Source organism: Zonotrichia albicollis, chromosome 28 (genome assembly GCF_047830755.1).
Source record: "Zonotrichia albicollis isolate bZonAlb1 chromosome 28, bZonAlb1.hap1, whole genome shotgun sequence".
Lineage (NCBI taxonomy): Eukaryota > Metazoa > Chordata > Aves > Passeriformes > Passerellidae > Zonotrichia > Zonotrichia albicollis.
The window spans coordinates 5,131,550-5,145,423 of NC_133846.1; the positions used below are offsets into that span (position 1 = coordinate 5,131,550).

At 54.9% G+C, this 13,874-nt stretch overlaps 1 protein-coding gene across 2 annotated transcripts; it reads right to left on the reverse strand.

The window, feature by feature from the left end:
- Positions 1-239: 239 nt before the first annotated feature.
- PRICKLE4 (prickle planar cell polarity protein 4) lies at positions 240-12,919 on the reverse strand. 2 transcript variants are annotated; one of them, XM_074528050.1, is made up of 8 exons: positions 12,636-12,919; positions 7,534-7,668; positions 7,344-7,439; positions 6,295-6,432; positions 6,006-6,206; positions 4,435-4,621; positions 2,050-2,355; positions 240-1,102 (listed from the first exon to the last, which is right to left on the reverse strand). In XM_074528050.1, exons 2-8 carry the CDS (start codon positions 7,663-7,665, stop codon positions 642-644), a joined length of 1,521 nt encoding a protein of 506 aa, XP_074384151.1. In that variant the 5' UTR covers positions 7,666-7,668; positions 12,636-12,919; the 3' UTR covers positions 240-641. The 2 variants fall into 2 exon arrangements, with proteins under 2 accessions (XP_074384151.1, XP_074384152.1); XM_074528051.1 differs by lacking the exon at positions 12,636-12,919 and adding an exon at positions 12,427-12,440.
- Positions 12,920-13,874: the final 955 nt, after the last annotated feature.

Consider the following 13,874-nt stretch of genomic DNA (forward strand, 5'->3'; position numbering starts at 1 on the left):
CAGTGTCACAGTGGGCTGGGAAGGAGCAGGGCAGAGCCTGAGTTCAGATTTCAGCCAGGTTTTATTGGGGTTTGTCACCTGAGACCAGAGCTGTGCCCTGGTCCCCTCCCTGTGGTGGCAGTGGGGACACAGTGCCACCAGGGATGGAAGAGGTGGCAGTGGGGCCCTGGTGACACTGTCACTGTCACAATGGGCTGGGAAGGAACAGGGCAGAGCCCGAGTTCAGATTTCAGCCAGAGTTCAGATTTCAGCCAGATTTTATTGGAGCTTCGTCTCTGGTCCCCTCCCTATGGGGACACGGTGCCACCAGGGATGGAGAGGGGTGGCAGTGGGGCACGGAGCAGCCCGGGGCAGGACACCCCGCGTTCCCCAGCGCTGGGGGGACGCCGGCAGCTGTCCCTGTCCCCACCTGCCGCCTCGAGGGAGGTGCTGGGGCCGGCCCTGCCCCGCTCCCTTCCTGCTTTACCTGTTCCTAATTGCGGGAGAGCCGGGCAGGAATGGCAGGCTCTGCTCTGCTCTGCTCTGCTCTACTCTGCTCTGCGGGGGCAGCGACCCCAGCAGCTTCTCCCACCAACCTCGGGCACCTCCAGGATGTGGCTGGAGCGCGTTGATGCCCTGGCAGGAGCTGGCAGTGCCCGCTGTCAGCACACGCTGCAGTGCTTGGCCGTCCTGCCCCTGCCCCTCTGCACGGGCTCCCTGCCCGGGGAGTTCATGCCGGGCTTGGGGATGGGCTTCCCGAAAAAGAAACCCTCCTCCTCCGAGTCTGAGTCCGAAGATGAGGAGCAGGTGGGGCACCAGGAGTCCTCCTCCTCCTCCTCCTCCTCCTCTTCCTCTGTGCCGTGCCCTGCCCGGGCGCCGTGTCGGGGACGGGAGGTGCCCGCCTGCAGCTCTGCCGCTCTTCGGGGTTCAGGGGACCCCAAAAGGGCTCTGGGCTCCTTGGGTGGCTCTGGGCCGGGCTGGGGGGCTGCGGGGTGGCTGCCTGCGGGTCCCAGCACCCCTGGGTGCTCCTTGGCAGCGTCGCTGCTCCGCTCGCGTGGGGCTGGGCCGAGATCCTGGCGGCTCCTGAAGGCGGGGTGCACCGGGGGCTGCTCTGAGAGCGCCTCTGCGAGAAAGGGGGAAAGGAGCGGGAGGGAGGGAGGAGAGGCTGAGCCTGCCCGCCCACAGCCCTCCCACAGCCAGGGGTGTCTCGGGCCGGCACCCAGCTGTCACCGTGGGGAGTTGGTCACCAATTCCCACGGTGTGACATTCCCAGCAAAGTCCCCAGAGCCTGGATTTGCTCCCACTCCATGGCAGAGGCTCCTACCATCCCCAAAGTCCCCAAACTCCCCTGGATTTTGTCCCACCCCATGCTGGAGGCTCCTACCATCCCCAAACTCCCCAAAATCTCCTGGATTTGCTCCTACCATCCCCAAATTCCCCTGGATTTGCTCTCACCCATGGCAGTAGGGTTCCACCATCCCCAAACTCCCCAAACTCCCTGGATTTGCTCCTACCACCCCCAAATCCCTGGATTTTGTCCCGCCCCATGCCGGAAGCTCCTACCATCCCCAAACTCCCCAAAATCCTTGGATTTGCTCCCATCCCATGGCAGAGGGTCCTACCATCCCCACATTCCCCAAATTCCCCTGGATTTGCTCCTACCATCCCCAAACTCCCTGGATTTGTTCCCACCCCATGTTGGAGGCTCCTACCATCCTCAAACTCCCCAAAATCCCTGGATTTGCTCCTACCATCCCCAAAATCCCTGGATTTGCTCCCTCCCCATGCTAGAAGCTCCTACCATCCTCAAATTCCCCTGGATTTGCTCCCACCCCATGTCGGAGGCTCCTACCATCCCCAAACTCCCCAAAATCCCCTGGATTTGCTCCCATCCCATGGCAGAGGCTCCTGCCACTCCAAAATCCCTGGATTTGCTCCTGCCCCATGCCGGAGGCTCCTACCATCCCCAAACTCCCTGGATTTGCTCCTACCATCCCCAAAATCCCTGGATTTGCTCCTACCACCCCCAAATCCCTGGATTTGCTCCCACCCCATGCCAGAGGCTCCTACCATCCCCTTGCCCCCTGTCCCTGCCGCTCCCCGCCGCCGAGCTCGGGGCCGCGGGCGCGCACTCGGGGGACGGAGCGGAGGCGATGGCGGAGTCGGAGGAGCCCTCGGAGCCGTCGGAGGCCTCGGAGCTTTCGGAGCCGTCGGAGCCGTCCTGGCCGCGGCCGCAGGGCCCGGAGCAGAAGAGGCGGCCCCGGCGGAGGGCGAGGGGCTGCCCCCGCAGCGGGGCCCGGCAGCGGCTGCAGCACAGGCAGGGCGAGCGGGCGTGCCAGTGCAGCCCCTGGTGCGTGACCCGCTCGCTGTCCGCGCCTGGGGGCAAACACGGGGCAGGGGGAAAGGGACGTCAAAATTAAATTTAAAAAAAAACCAAAAAAAAAAAACCCACAAAAAAAACCCAAAAAAAAACACACACACAAAAAAAAAAAACACCAAAACAAAAAAATCCAAAAAACAAAAAAACCCCAAAAAAAAACCCACAAAAAAAAAAAAAACACTCCCCAAAAAAACCCCAAAACAAAAAAAAACCCAAACCCCCCCCCCAAAAAAAAAAAAAAAAACCAAAACAAAACAAAAAAAAAAAAAAAAAAAACAAAAAAACCCCAACAACTACGAAACAAAACGAAGGAAAAAAAAAACAACAAAAAACAACCAACCAACCAACAAAACGAACAGAAATGAAAAAACCCCAAAAACAAAACAACCCCCCCAAACCCCCCCCAAAAAAAACCAAAAAAAAAACCCAAAAAACAAAACCCCAAAACAAAATAAACACCCTCCAAAAAAACAAACAAACAAAAAAAATACACACAAAAAAATCCTAAAAAAAGCCACAAAAAAACCCCAAACCGAAACAAAATACCAAAAACAAATGCGCCTCCCCAAAAAAAAAAACCAAAAAAAAACCCCAAAAAAATCAAAACAAAAAGCCTACAAAAACCCCCCAAAATAAAGCCCCTAACACCCCAAACCAAAACAAAATAAAAAAAAATCAAAACAACCCCCCACAAAAAAAAAACAAAAAGCAACAACAAAAAAGCCAAAGAAACAAAACAAACAAAAAAAAAAACCATAAAAACCCACCCAAAACCCCTAAAGAAACACAAAAAAAACTGAAAAACCCAAACCAAAACAAAATACCAAAAACAACTGCGCCCCCAAATAACCCCCAAAAAAACCCCAAAAAACCCACAAAAAAACCCCAAAATAAACCCCCAAAACGCAAAACTAAACAAAATAAACAAAAAAAAAAAACCCCAAAACAACCCCCCACAAAAAAAAAGCCAAAAAGCAACAACAAACACCAAAGAAACAAACAAAACAACCCACACAAAACCCCTAATTAAACCCCAAAAAACCCCCAAAACAAAACAAAACAAAAAAAAAAACCCCAAAACAACCGCCCAAAAGAAAACCCGTAAAAACCCAAAACCCCCCAAAAATAAAAAAACATAAATAAATTAAATAAATTTTAAAAACCCCAAACCGAACAAACAACAAAAAACCAAACAAAAAAACCCCCAACCAACACAAAACAAAAAACCAAAACAAAACAAAAAAAACCACCCAAAAGAAAACCTGTAAAAACCCGAAACCCCCCAAAAATAAAAAACATAAATAAATTAAATAAATTTTAAAAACCCCAAACCGAACAAACAAAAAAAACCCAAACAAAAAAACCCCAACCAACAAAAAACAAAAAAAACAAAACAAAGCAAAAAATAACCACCCAAGAGAAAACCCGTAAAAACCCGAAACTCCCCCAAAAATAAAAAACATAAATAAATTAAATAAATTTAAAAAACCCCAAACCGAACAAACAAAAAAAACCAAACAGAAAAACCCTAACCAACAAACAAAAAAAACCCAAAACAAAACAAAAAAAAAACCACCCAAAAGAACACCCATAAAAACCCGAAACCCCCCAAAAATAAAAAACATAAATAAATTAAATAAATTTAAAAAACCCCAAACCGAACAAACAAAAAAAAAACCAAACAGAAAAACCCCAACCAACAAAAAACAAAAAACAAAAATAAACCAAACAAAAAAAACCCCGTAAAAACCCGAAACCCCCCCAAAAATAAAAAGTAGAAATAAATTAAATAAATAAAAAAACCCCAAAACCGAACAAACAAACAAACAAAAAACCAAACAGAAAAACCCCAACCAAAAAAAAAAACAACAAAAAACAAACCACAAAAAAAACCCCAAAAAAACAAAACAAAAAAAAACAAAAAAAAAAAAAAAAAAAAAAAACCACCAAAAAAACCCAAACAAACCAACAAAAAAAAAAAAACCAAACCAAACCAAAAAACCCAAAAAACCCCAAAAAAACCCCAAAATCCACGCTCCAAAGGCCAGGGGAGCCCCGGATTTCGGTGGCCGTACCGATGGGGTCCCCGCAGGCCTGGCACGGCTCGGCGAAGCGGCTCTCGAAGCAGCCCCGGCAGCAGGGCCGCCCGCTGCGCATCACGTAGCGCTGCCCGTGCAGGGGCACATCGCACTCCAGGCAGCAGAAATGCTCCGGGTGCCAGCGCCGGCCCTCGGCCTCGATGCACTCCTCCATGAAGATCAGCTGGAACGGGAACGTGGTGAACAGGTGAGATGTTGATACGGTAATTGATAAGAGAGTTAGGAGGTGTAACGACAAAAACGAAAGGGAGAGGATCCATCCTCCATCCCCCCCTTTCCTGCAAATGTTCAAGGACAGGAAAAAGCAGGAGATAACAGTTGCTAAAAATGCTAAAGTTGGGTCCATTGGAAAATGTTAATGATATGATATTTGTTGCTTTGATGCTTAAATATAATATTATGTTCGATTATACTGGCTTGGTGCGCATGTGTAACCCAAGGGTGAGTTGAAGGACGTCGAGGAAGAGGAGAGGCCTTCATCAAACACGAGCCCCAAAGAGAAAGAGTTATGTGAGCACCAGAACGAGAGGTGGAGCATGCACGGAGGTGTAATGCCAAGAAAGAAAGGGAGAGGATCCATCGCCCCCCCCTCTTTCCTGCAGATGTTCAAGGACAGGAAAAAGCAGGAGATAACAGTTGCTAAAAATGAACAGAAAGAAGGGAAAATCGGGTTGGGTCCCAGGAAAATGTTAATGATATGAGATTTATTGCTTTGATGCTTGAATATAATATTATGTTCGATTATACTGGCTTGGTGCGCATGTGTAACCCAAGGGTGATTTGAAGGACGTCGAGGAAGAGGAGAGGCCTTCATCAAAAACGAGCCCCAAAGAGAAAGAGTTATGTGAGCACCAGAATGAGTGAGCATGCACGAAGGTGTAATGCCAAGAAAGAAAGGGAGAGGATCTATCCTCCATCCCCCCCTTTTCTGCAGATGTTCAAGGACAGGAAAAACCAAGAGATAACAGTTGCTAAAAATTAACAGAAAGAAGGGAAAATCTGGTTGGGTCCCAGGAAAATGTTAATGATATGAGATTTATTGCTTTGATGCTTAAATATAATATTATGTTCGATTATACTGGCTTGGTGCGCATGTGTAACCCAAGGGTGAGTTGAAGGACGTCGAGGAAGAGGAGAGGCCTTCATCAAAAACAAAGAGAAAGAGTTATGCGAGCACCAGAACGAGTGGTGGCGCATGCACAGCAAAGGCGGTGATGAGGGCGGAGGTGGAAGCGTGATGAATCGAAAATGGGAGGAGATGGCACTGCCACATGGCATTTAAGGGGGGAATCTTCACTTGGCAAGCTCGTACTGAGGTGGCACAGGTCCAGAACCCCACAGTTATCTTTGGCTTATGCGCTATTATTGGAACCAAATTACCCTTATTTTTAATACTGACAACTGTTTTCCCGTTGTTCAGTGACTAACGGACCTTAAAGCTTGCTTTCACTTCAATCTCACTTCTAGTTTCCGTATTCTCAAAATCTTTTGCCAGGCAATCCCATTTACAAGGCTTTCCTGTTCCGTGCTGCCCAACGGGCGCCCACCTGGTCGCAGGAGGCGCAGCGGGGTCGGAAGAGCTCGGCATGGTGCCGGCCGCAGTAGATCCTCCCATCCTGCTGGAAGTAGATGAGATCCACCAGCTGCTGCTGGCAGAAGTGGCAGGAGAAGCAGGACGGGTGCCAGAACTGGTCGCCCAGGCGAGACGCCGACACCCCCGGGTCCCCTTTGTTCAGCCTGCGGCCGCACTGCAAGGCAGAGAAGGAGGTGAGGTTTGGGGCAGGGCTTTTGGGGCCAGCTCCCTGCCGGGGGGCGGCAGCTGGAGGGACGGCTCACCTTCCTGCAGGGACAGCCGTGGCAGGGCCCTGGCACGGGGCACGCCAGGCCCTGGCCCAGAGCCTCCTGTCGGCGGCGGGCGCTGAAGGCGCGGAGCTGGCGCCGCTCCTCCTCGGCGAGGCCGGGGCAGTAGCGCTCCTGTGGGGCACGGGGGTCAGGCTGGGCTCTGCTGGGGCACCCCCATGCTATCGCCTCTTCTCTCCAAAAACACTCCCAGCACAATTACAAACACAGCCAAAACCTCCTTCCGAATCAGCCCGATCCCAACAGCAATCTATATCCACCCCGGAGCAGAAAGCGTCACCTCCTTCTGGGAATGAAGGTTCATTATAAACTTCAAAATCCCCATCAGCCTAAAAAGAGACTTCTGCTCCCTTGCCTTCTTCCCCATTGCACTATTTGTATCATGATCTATCCTACATATGGCCTCAGACCCCTACATTACAAAATTTTTTACCTATCTGCTATTCCTCCTCATCGCCATACTCATCCTCATCATCACCAACAACCTATTTGTCCTACTCATTGGCTGAGAAGGAGTCGGAATCACATCCTTCCTTAGGAGTTTAGCCTTTATCTTTTCCAGACATTTATAATCCTGTAATTCTTTAGAGGTAAACTCTAAACTTTAGTGGTAAACTCTAAACTTTAGTGGTAAACTCTAAACTCCACACACAGCGTGAGCTGCTGCTTTCCCATTTTTACACAATTCCTTTCCAGGCCTGGGAATCAAACACCTCACTGGTCAGTCCCTGAGAGATGGGAACAAAACTGAGTTAGGGGAGCAAATTTGGAGTCAATGACTTCATTACCTGAAGCTGTAATTGGAAAATTAACCCCCAATATGCAAATGGCCCAAACTTATAAAAGTGTGAAAACCCCGTGACCCGTGGTCCATTTTTGGGTGGGCTTCAGCTGCATTTAGTGCAGCTGAATAATGAATAAAACTGCTTTTTATTCCCTTAATTCGGCCTGGCCTCTGTTTTTGGGTAATGCCAGCAGCAGGTGGGCCCGGGGAGGGGAGCAGCAGCCCGAGAAGGGGGTCTCACATCGCAGTCCTGGGGGGGCAGCTGCTGCAGGAGCGCTCTGGCGCGGAGCCGCGTCCGGTCGCGGTCAGAGCCCGGCTGGGGCGAGCACGGCGGCACCTTGGGGGAAACAGCGAGTTCAGAGAGGGATTCGAATGCGTTTAAGGGGCTGAAATGTGTGTTTAACCCCAGAAACGGGGTGGGAAGCACCCACCTCGGGGGGCTCCAAGTACTCCTCCAGGGCACAGCCGGAGTCGCTGTCGGACGAGGCCGGGGGGAGACCCCCGGTGGTGCCGCAGGGAGAGGGCTCGTCCTGCTGGGGCCATGCAGGGCTCGGCAGGGACATCAGCTGGGGACACAGAGAGAGACAGAGGGGTCAGACACGGGGCAGGGAGCAGGGATCCATCCCTGGACATGGATCCTGTGTCCCTGTGGCAGCAGGACAAGCAGCTCCTTGTCCCTCAGAGGGACCCTGGGCCATGCAGGGCTCTGCAGGGACATCAGCTGGGGACACAGAGAGAGACAGAGGGGTCAGACACAGGGCAGGGATCCATCCCTGGACACAGAGCCTGTGTCCCTGTGCCAGCTCTTCATCCCTCAGAGGGACCCTGGGCCATGCAGGGCTCGGCAGGGACATCAGCTGGGGACAGCGAGGTGTCAGACACAGGGCAGGGAGCAGGGATCCATCCCTGGACATGGATCCTGTGTCCTTGTGCCAGCTCTTCATCCCTCAGAGTGACCCTGGGCCATGCAGGGCTTGGCAGGGGGACACAGAGAGAGCCACAGGTGTCAGAGTCAGGGCAGGGATCCATCCCTGGACATGGATCCTGTGTCCCTGGGGCAGCTCCTTATCCCTCAGAGGGACCCCTGTGCCATGCAGGGCTCGGCAGGGACATCAGCTGGGGACACAGAGGTGTCAGACACAGGGCAGGGAGCAGGGATCCATCCCTGGACACAGATCCTGTGTCCCTGCCGCAGCAGGACAAGCAGCTCCTTGTCCCTCAGAGGGACCCTGGGCCATGCAGGGCTCGGCAGGGACATCAGCTGGGGACAGAGAGGTGTCAGACACAGGGCAGGGAGCAGGGATCCAGCCCTGGACACAGATCCCGTGTCCCTGTGCCAGCAGGACAAGCAGCTCCTCATCCTTACAGGGACCTGGGGCACGTCCAGCTGGGATGATGCTCCAGGGCACCACGACCTTGAGACCTCCAGCTGAACCACTGCAGGGATCCAAGGGATTTTTGGGGGGCTCCTTTCTTTTTGGGGGTTACAGCAAACCCACACTGATGATACAGGCAGGCACTTGCTGAGCAGGAAGGGATGGGATGGGATGGGATGGGATGGGATGGGATGGGATGGGATGGGATGGGATGGGATGGGATGGGATGGGGATGGGATGGGATGGGATGGGATGGGATGAGGATGAGGATGGGGATGGGATGGGATGGGATGGGATGGGATGGGATGGGATGGGATGGGATGGGGTGGGATGGGATGGGATGGGATGGGATGGGATGGGATGGGATGGGATGGGATGGGATGGGATGGGGATGGGGATGGGATGAGGATGAGGATGAAGCCAGGCAGGTAAGACCCCAAATGCCCAAGCTCTGCTGGAACAGATTTTAGAAAACAGCAACACCCACAGCAGGAGCTTTCCCCCAGCTGCCACGGCTAATCCCAGGTTTAGTGGCCCATCCCTGAGTGGGAGCAGACCGAGGTTGAGCCCAACTCAGTGGAAAATAATTCCCTCCCCTCGGGCTGCCATTGTTCTGCCCAGGGCTGTCCCAGCCCACAGCACAGCCTGGCTCGGGGTCAGGCAGTGAAACCCATCCGGAGCCCTCCCCTCCTCCCCACGTGGGCTCTTTCCATCACGCCGCTTCCTTCCTGCCCCGGCTTCCCAAAACAAAGGCCAGATGCTGATGTGGTGGCTCCTGGGGTTCCCTGGATGCCAGCCCAGAGCCTGACGCCCTCAGCCCACACTTCCTGCCGTGCCATGGGGAGCCAGGGTGGGATGGAGGGGAAAATCACGGGGCTGTGACCAAACACAGCCAGGGGTTCACCCCTGCAACGCCCACCACGGACGGATCAACCCCTCTGGAAAATGTTCCAAGCACAAAACAGTCTCAGGGATGAGCGGTGAGAACCCCCAGACCATGAAATTTTGTTCCTCCTCCACCTCTGCCACCACCAGGATCCATTCCCTGCTCCACACTGGGATGGTGCTGGTGTGTCCCCCCTGCCAGGGACAGCCCAGTGTCCCCAGTGCTCCCACAAACAGCACCTGGGGCTGCCGGGCTGTGGCAGGGGCAGCTCCGGGGCTGGCAGCAGGTGGCATCAGCTCCGGTTTCCCTGCCCTGCTGCCGGGTCAATGATTAACACATCGCCTAATCAGCGAGATTAAACAAAAGCGCTGCTGGCTTTTTCCTGCCGTTTGGGGTCTGGAAGCCTGGGGGGATGCAGGGCTGGTTGTAGGGTGTTGTTCAAAGCTGTGCTTTGGGATAGGGATGAAATAATCCGGTTTGACTGGGTGTTTGCTGCCCAAAAAGAGCCCCTGCCTTGCTGGCTGGGCCAGGGAGACCCTGGGGTGCTGAGTGGGGACCCTCGTGTCCAGCCCAGCTCTGCTGCTGCCTGCTTTGGGAAATGTCCCCATTTCTCCCTCCCGTGGGATGTGGGGGCACTCCCAGGCCGAGCTCATTAAGCCTCCAAGCTGCATTTGTGTAATCTCTTGGAACTTTGCTGTTAATTGGACCCCTGCGATGCCCGGGGCACTCGGGGGGGGGGGTTGGCAGTGCCAGCCTGGCCCCATTCCCGAGGGGTGGCAGCGCCAGCCTGGCCCCATTCCCGAGAGCCACAGGGACCCCATGGCAGGGCCACCAGCACGGTGGGGCGACACCGGCGTGGGGAGGGCGGCTTGGGCAGGGCGGGGATGCGCCGGAGAGCGCGGCCCAGCCCGGTTTGATGTGATTACCCCGGCTGGCAGCCGTCTGGGCTGGAAACAAGTCCCTGTAATTAGCCCCAGACGGTGACAGAGGTACGCGCCTCCCATGCTAAAGAGCCAGGCAGCCCCAACAGGTCCGGCTCCTCCGCTGCCCTGCCCTGTCCCCTCTTCCTTCCTGCCCTCCCTCGCTGCCTGCGGGCTCTGCCCTGCCCTGCCCTGCCCTGCCCAGGGATGCGGGGATGCTCCCAGCCTGCAGGAGGTGGCACCGCGGTGGCACTTTGGGGCAGCTCCTGTCCCTGCCAGCGAGTCCCCGAGAGGGGACGTGCGACAGAGCCGTCGGGCAGGCTGGGTGGCACCTGGCTGTCATTTGCCTTGGCTGCAAACCCTCCCTGCTGCCCGTGGGAGCTGCTCCGGATGCGTTTGCCCGAGCTCCTCTCTCGCTCTCCCCAAAGCATCGGAAGCCGTCGCGGCTCCCTGGGCGCAAGAGGCTGAAATTCCTGGGAATGTTAATCGGCTTTGGCTCGGCGGGAGCAGCCCCCGTCTCCAGCTGGCTGTGGGAGCCCGTGCGGGCTCTGCTGCCAAGGTCACACATTAACTTGGAGCTCGGCCGCGCCAGCCTGCTCGGAATTCAGCACGGGCTCCGCGTTCCCAGCCCGCGCAGGGAGCTGCATCCCATCCCCGCCTCAGCTTTGCTTCCGCAGAGTCCCCAGGGAGACACAACAACTCCTAAAAGCCCCTCAAAGCAGCGCTGGAAGCTCCCAGGGGCACGGATCCACGCTGGCCTCACCCACGGGAAAAGCTGTTTGTGCTTGAGCTGCCATCAACACAGCTGCAGGAACAGAGATGCAGAGGAATAAAATGCCGAGAAATAAAGATGCAGAGAAATAAAGATGCAGAGAATAAAGGTGCAGAGAAATAAAGGTGCAGAGAATAAAGGTGCAGAGAAATAAAGGTGCAGAGAAATAAAAGTGCAGAGGAATAAAGGTACAGAGAATAAAGATGCAGAGAAATAAAGGTGCAGAGAATAAAGATGCAGAGGAATAAAGGTTTGGAGAAATAAAGGTGCAGAGAATAAAGGTGTAGAGAAATAAAGATGCAGAGAAATAAAATGCAGAGAAATAAGGATGCAGAGCAACAAAGATTCACAACAACAAAGATGCAGAGCAAAAAGATGCAGAGAAATAAAGATGCATAACAACGAAGATGCAGAGCAAAAAGATGCAGAGAAATAAAGATGCATAACAACAAAGATGCAGAGCAATAAAGATGCATCTTTTGGGGTGAGATAAGCTGAGGTCTGGCAGGGAGAGCAGGAGCAGCCAGTCCTGCCCGACCTGGAGCCGGTCCCACCGAGGGGCCCACGGTGCCTTTTTGGAGCTGGGGTGGCACCAGCTGGAGCAGCCCTTGGTGCCACTGCTGGGCACAGCAGAGTCGTGGCCCCCGCTTTAAAAACGCCTTTGCAGCCTCCCAAATGATGAGGGAGGGTCTCAGCATCTGCTCTGCCACACAGCACGGTGTCACCAGAGGGGACCGTGGCCTGTTGGCTCACCAGGGATGTGCCAGCTCTGCCAAAGGCTTTTCCTGCGTTTTCCCGCAGGAGCAGTAATCCATTAACCCATTAACCCATTAACCCACCCTGGCTCGCCCATTCGTGCACCCGCAGGTACGGACCGAGACCCCCGCCCCTCCTCTCCCTGAGGCCACCGGGATGGAGATTCGCGACCCCTCCTCTTTGGTGGCCACCAGAACGGAGCCCCCCACCCCTCCCAGTGGCCACCAGGCTTCACCCCGGCAGGTCCAAGGGTTCCAGCTCCATCCCCAATCCCGACTGATCCCAGCAGGGATGGTGGCACCAGCGCTGCCCGCGCACCTGGCAGAGCCTGGCACGATGGGACGCGCGTCACCTCCTGCTCTCAGGGGACAATTCCCGAAAACAAAGACAGCGATGTTATCTCCTCCCAGAAAATCTCGGAACAGCCCAAATCCCCCTGCTCTGCCTCATCCCCTTCCCCTCGCAGAACCCTCCCGCTGCCCCCCGCTCTTAATCCCCGTCTCCCCCAGCTCCATCTCCCCTCGGAGCGGGCAGAGCCGAGCCCGGGATTCCCTCCCAGCCCCACGTACCTGCCTTATCCCGGGATTCCGGGATTCCCTCCCATCCCCACGTACCTGCCCTGTCCCGGGATTCCCTCCCAGCCCCACGTACCTGCCCTGTCCCGGGATTTCGGGATTCCCTCCCAGCCCCACGTACCTGCCCTGTCCCGGGATTTCGGGATTCCCTCCCAGCCCCACGTACCTGCCTTATCCCGGGATTTCGGGATTCCCTCCCAGCCCCACGTACCTGCCCTGTCCCGGGATTCCCTCCCAGCCCCACGTACCTGCCCTGTCTCGGCGCTCCGGGCCGCGCTCGCCGCCGCTCCGGGCTCGGCCGCCCGCTCCAGCCCCGCCGTCCCGCCCTGCTCCGGAGCACGCCAGGGAATGGAGCCCGGGCTGCGAAAACTCCGCAAAGCGAAAGGAAAACATCCAAGCTCAGCCGGGGAAACACTTTTTTTCTGGTTTTTTCTCCTTTCTTTCCTCTCTCTCTATTTTTTTCCCCCCCTGCCTGCCCAGGCACTGGCTCCGCGGCTGCCGGGGTCCTAATTAGAGGCTTTTTAGCCTAAACCTCGGGAGGCAGCCAATGGCTGGAATTCCAGGGCAGGCAGGGAGGGGAAAGGGGGGGGGACATTAACCCTACAGGGGAAGGAGCTGCCGATGACATCTGGCTCGCTCCTACCTCTCATTTTCCGAGCGCCCGCGCCCTTCCCTCCATCTGCGGCTCGGTTCACCCCGGGTTGCCGTTTGATGGCTTTTTATGATCCCGCGCGGTGATTTATTTCCCTGCCGAGATCACAAAGAGTTGAAGCTTCATGAAAGAGGGGGAAGTGTCATTACACCCCAATTTAGAGGTGGAGAAACCTTGGCTGGGCTCTCACAAAGGAGTTAGCCAGCGGCAAGTCAGGATGTCCCAGTTTCCACAAGCCCTGCACACCTGACGAGGCTCCTCCAGACTGCTGCAATTCCACCCAGGCAGGAGCCAGGGGAAAAACTGATCAGAGCACAGCGTCCTGCTGGTGTTCCCGTGCATTTCTCACCGCGCTGTAAGATTTTCCTGCCCGCTGATGTGGTTTTGGGGGTGAGAACTGACACAGCATCCCCCAAAACCCCTCCAATTCCGCAGGGACCAGGCTGGATCTCTGCCACCTGCGTGGTCCTGGGAGCTGGGGCTGCTTTGGGGAGCCCTGAGGGGTGCAGATGGCTGGTGTTGGTGCTGGGATCAGGGCTGGGAGCGCAGCCAGAGCTCACGGGGGTGGCGGTTTGGCACAGGAGGTGCCAGGCTCCGTGACAGTGCCCGTGGCACTGCTGGGCGAGGCCGTGCAGGGCGGCGCTGGGCACGGCTCGTGGTGCTGCTTTGTGGAAGTGGTTTCCCCATCCCAAGGTCAGGTTGGATGGGGTTTGTGATGCTTTCTTAGGATTTTAGCTTTTCTCTTTTCCATACATTTATAATCCTGTGATTCTTAAGTGCACAACTCTAAACTCCACACACAGAGTCAGCTGCTGCTTTCCCATTTTGACACAAT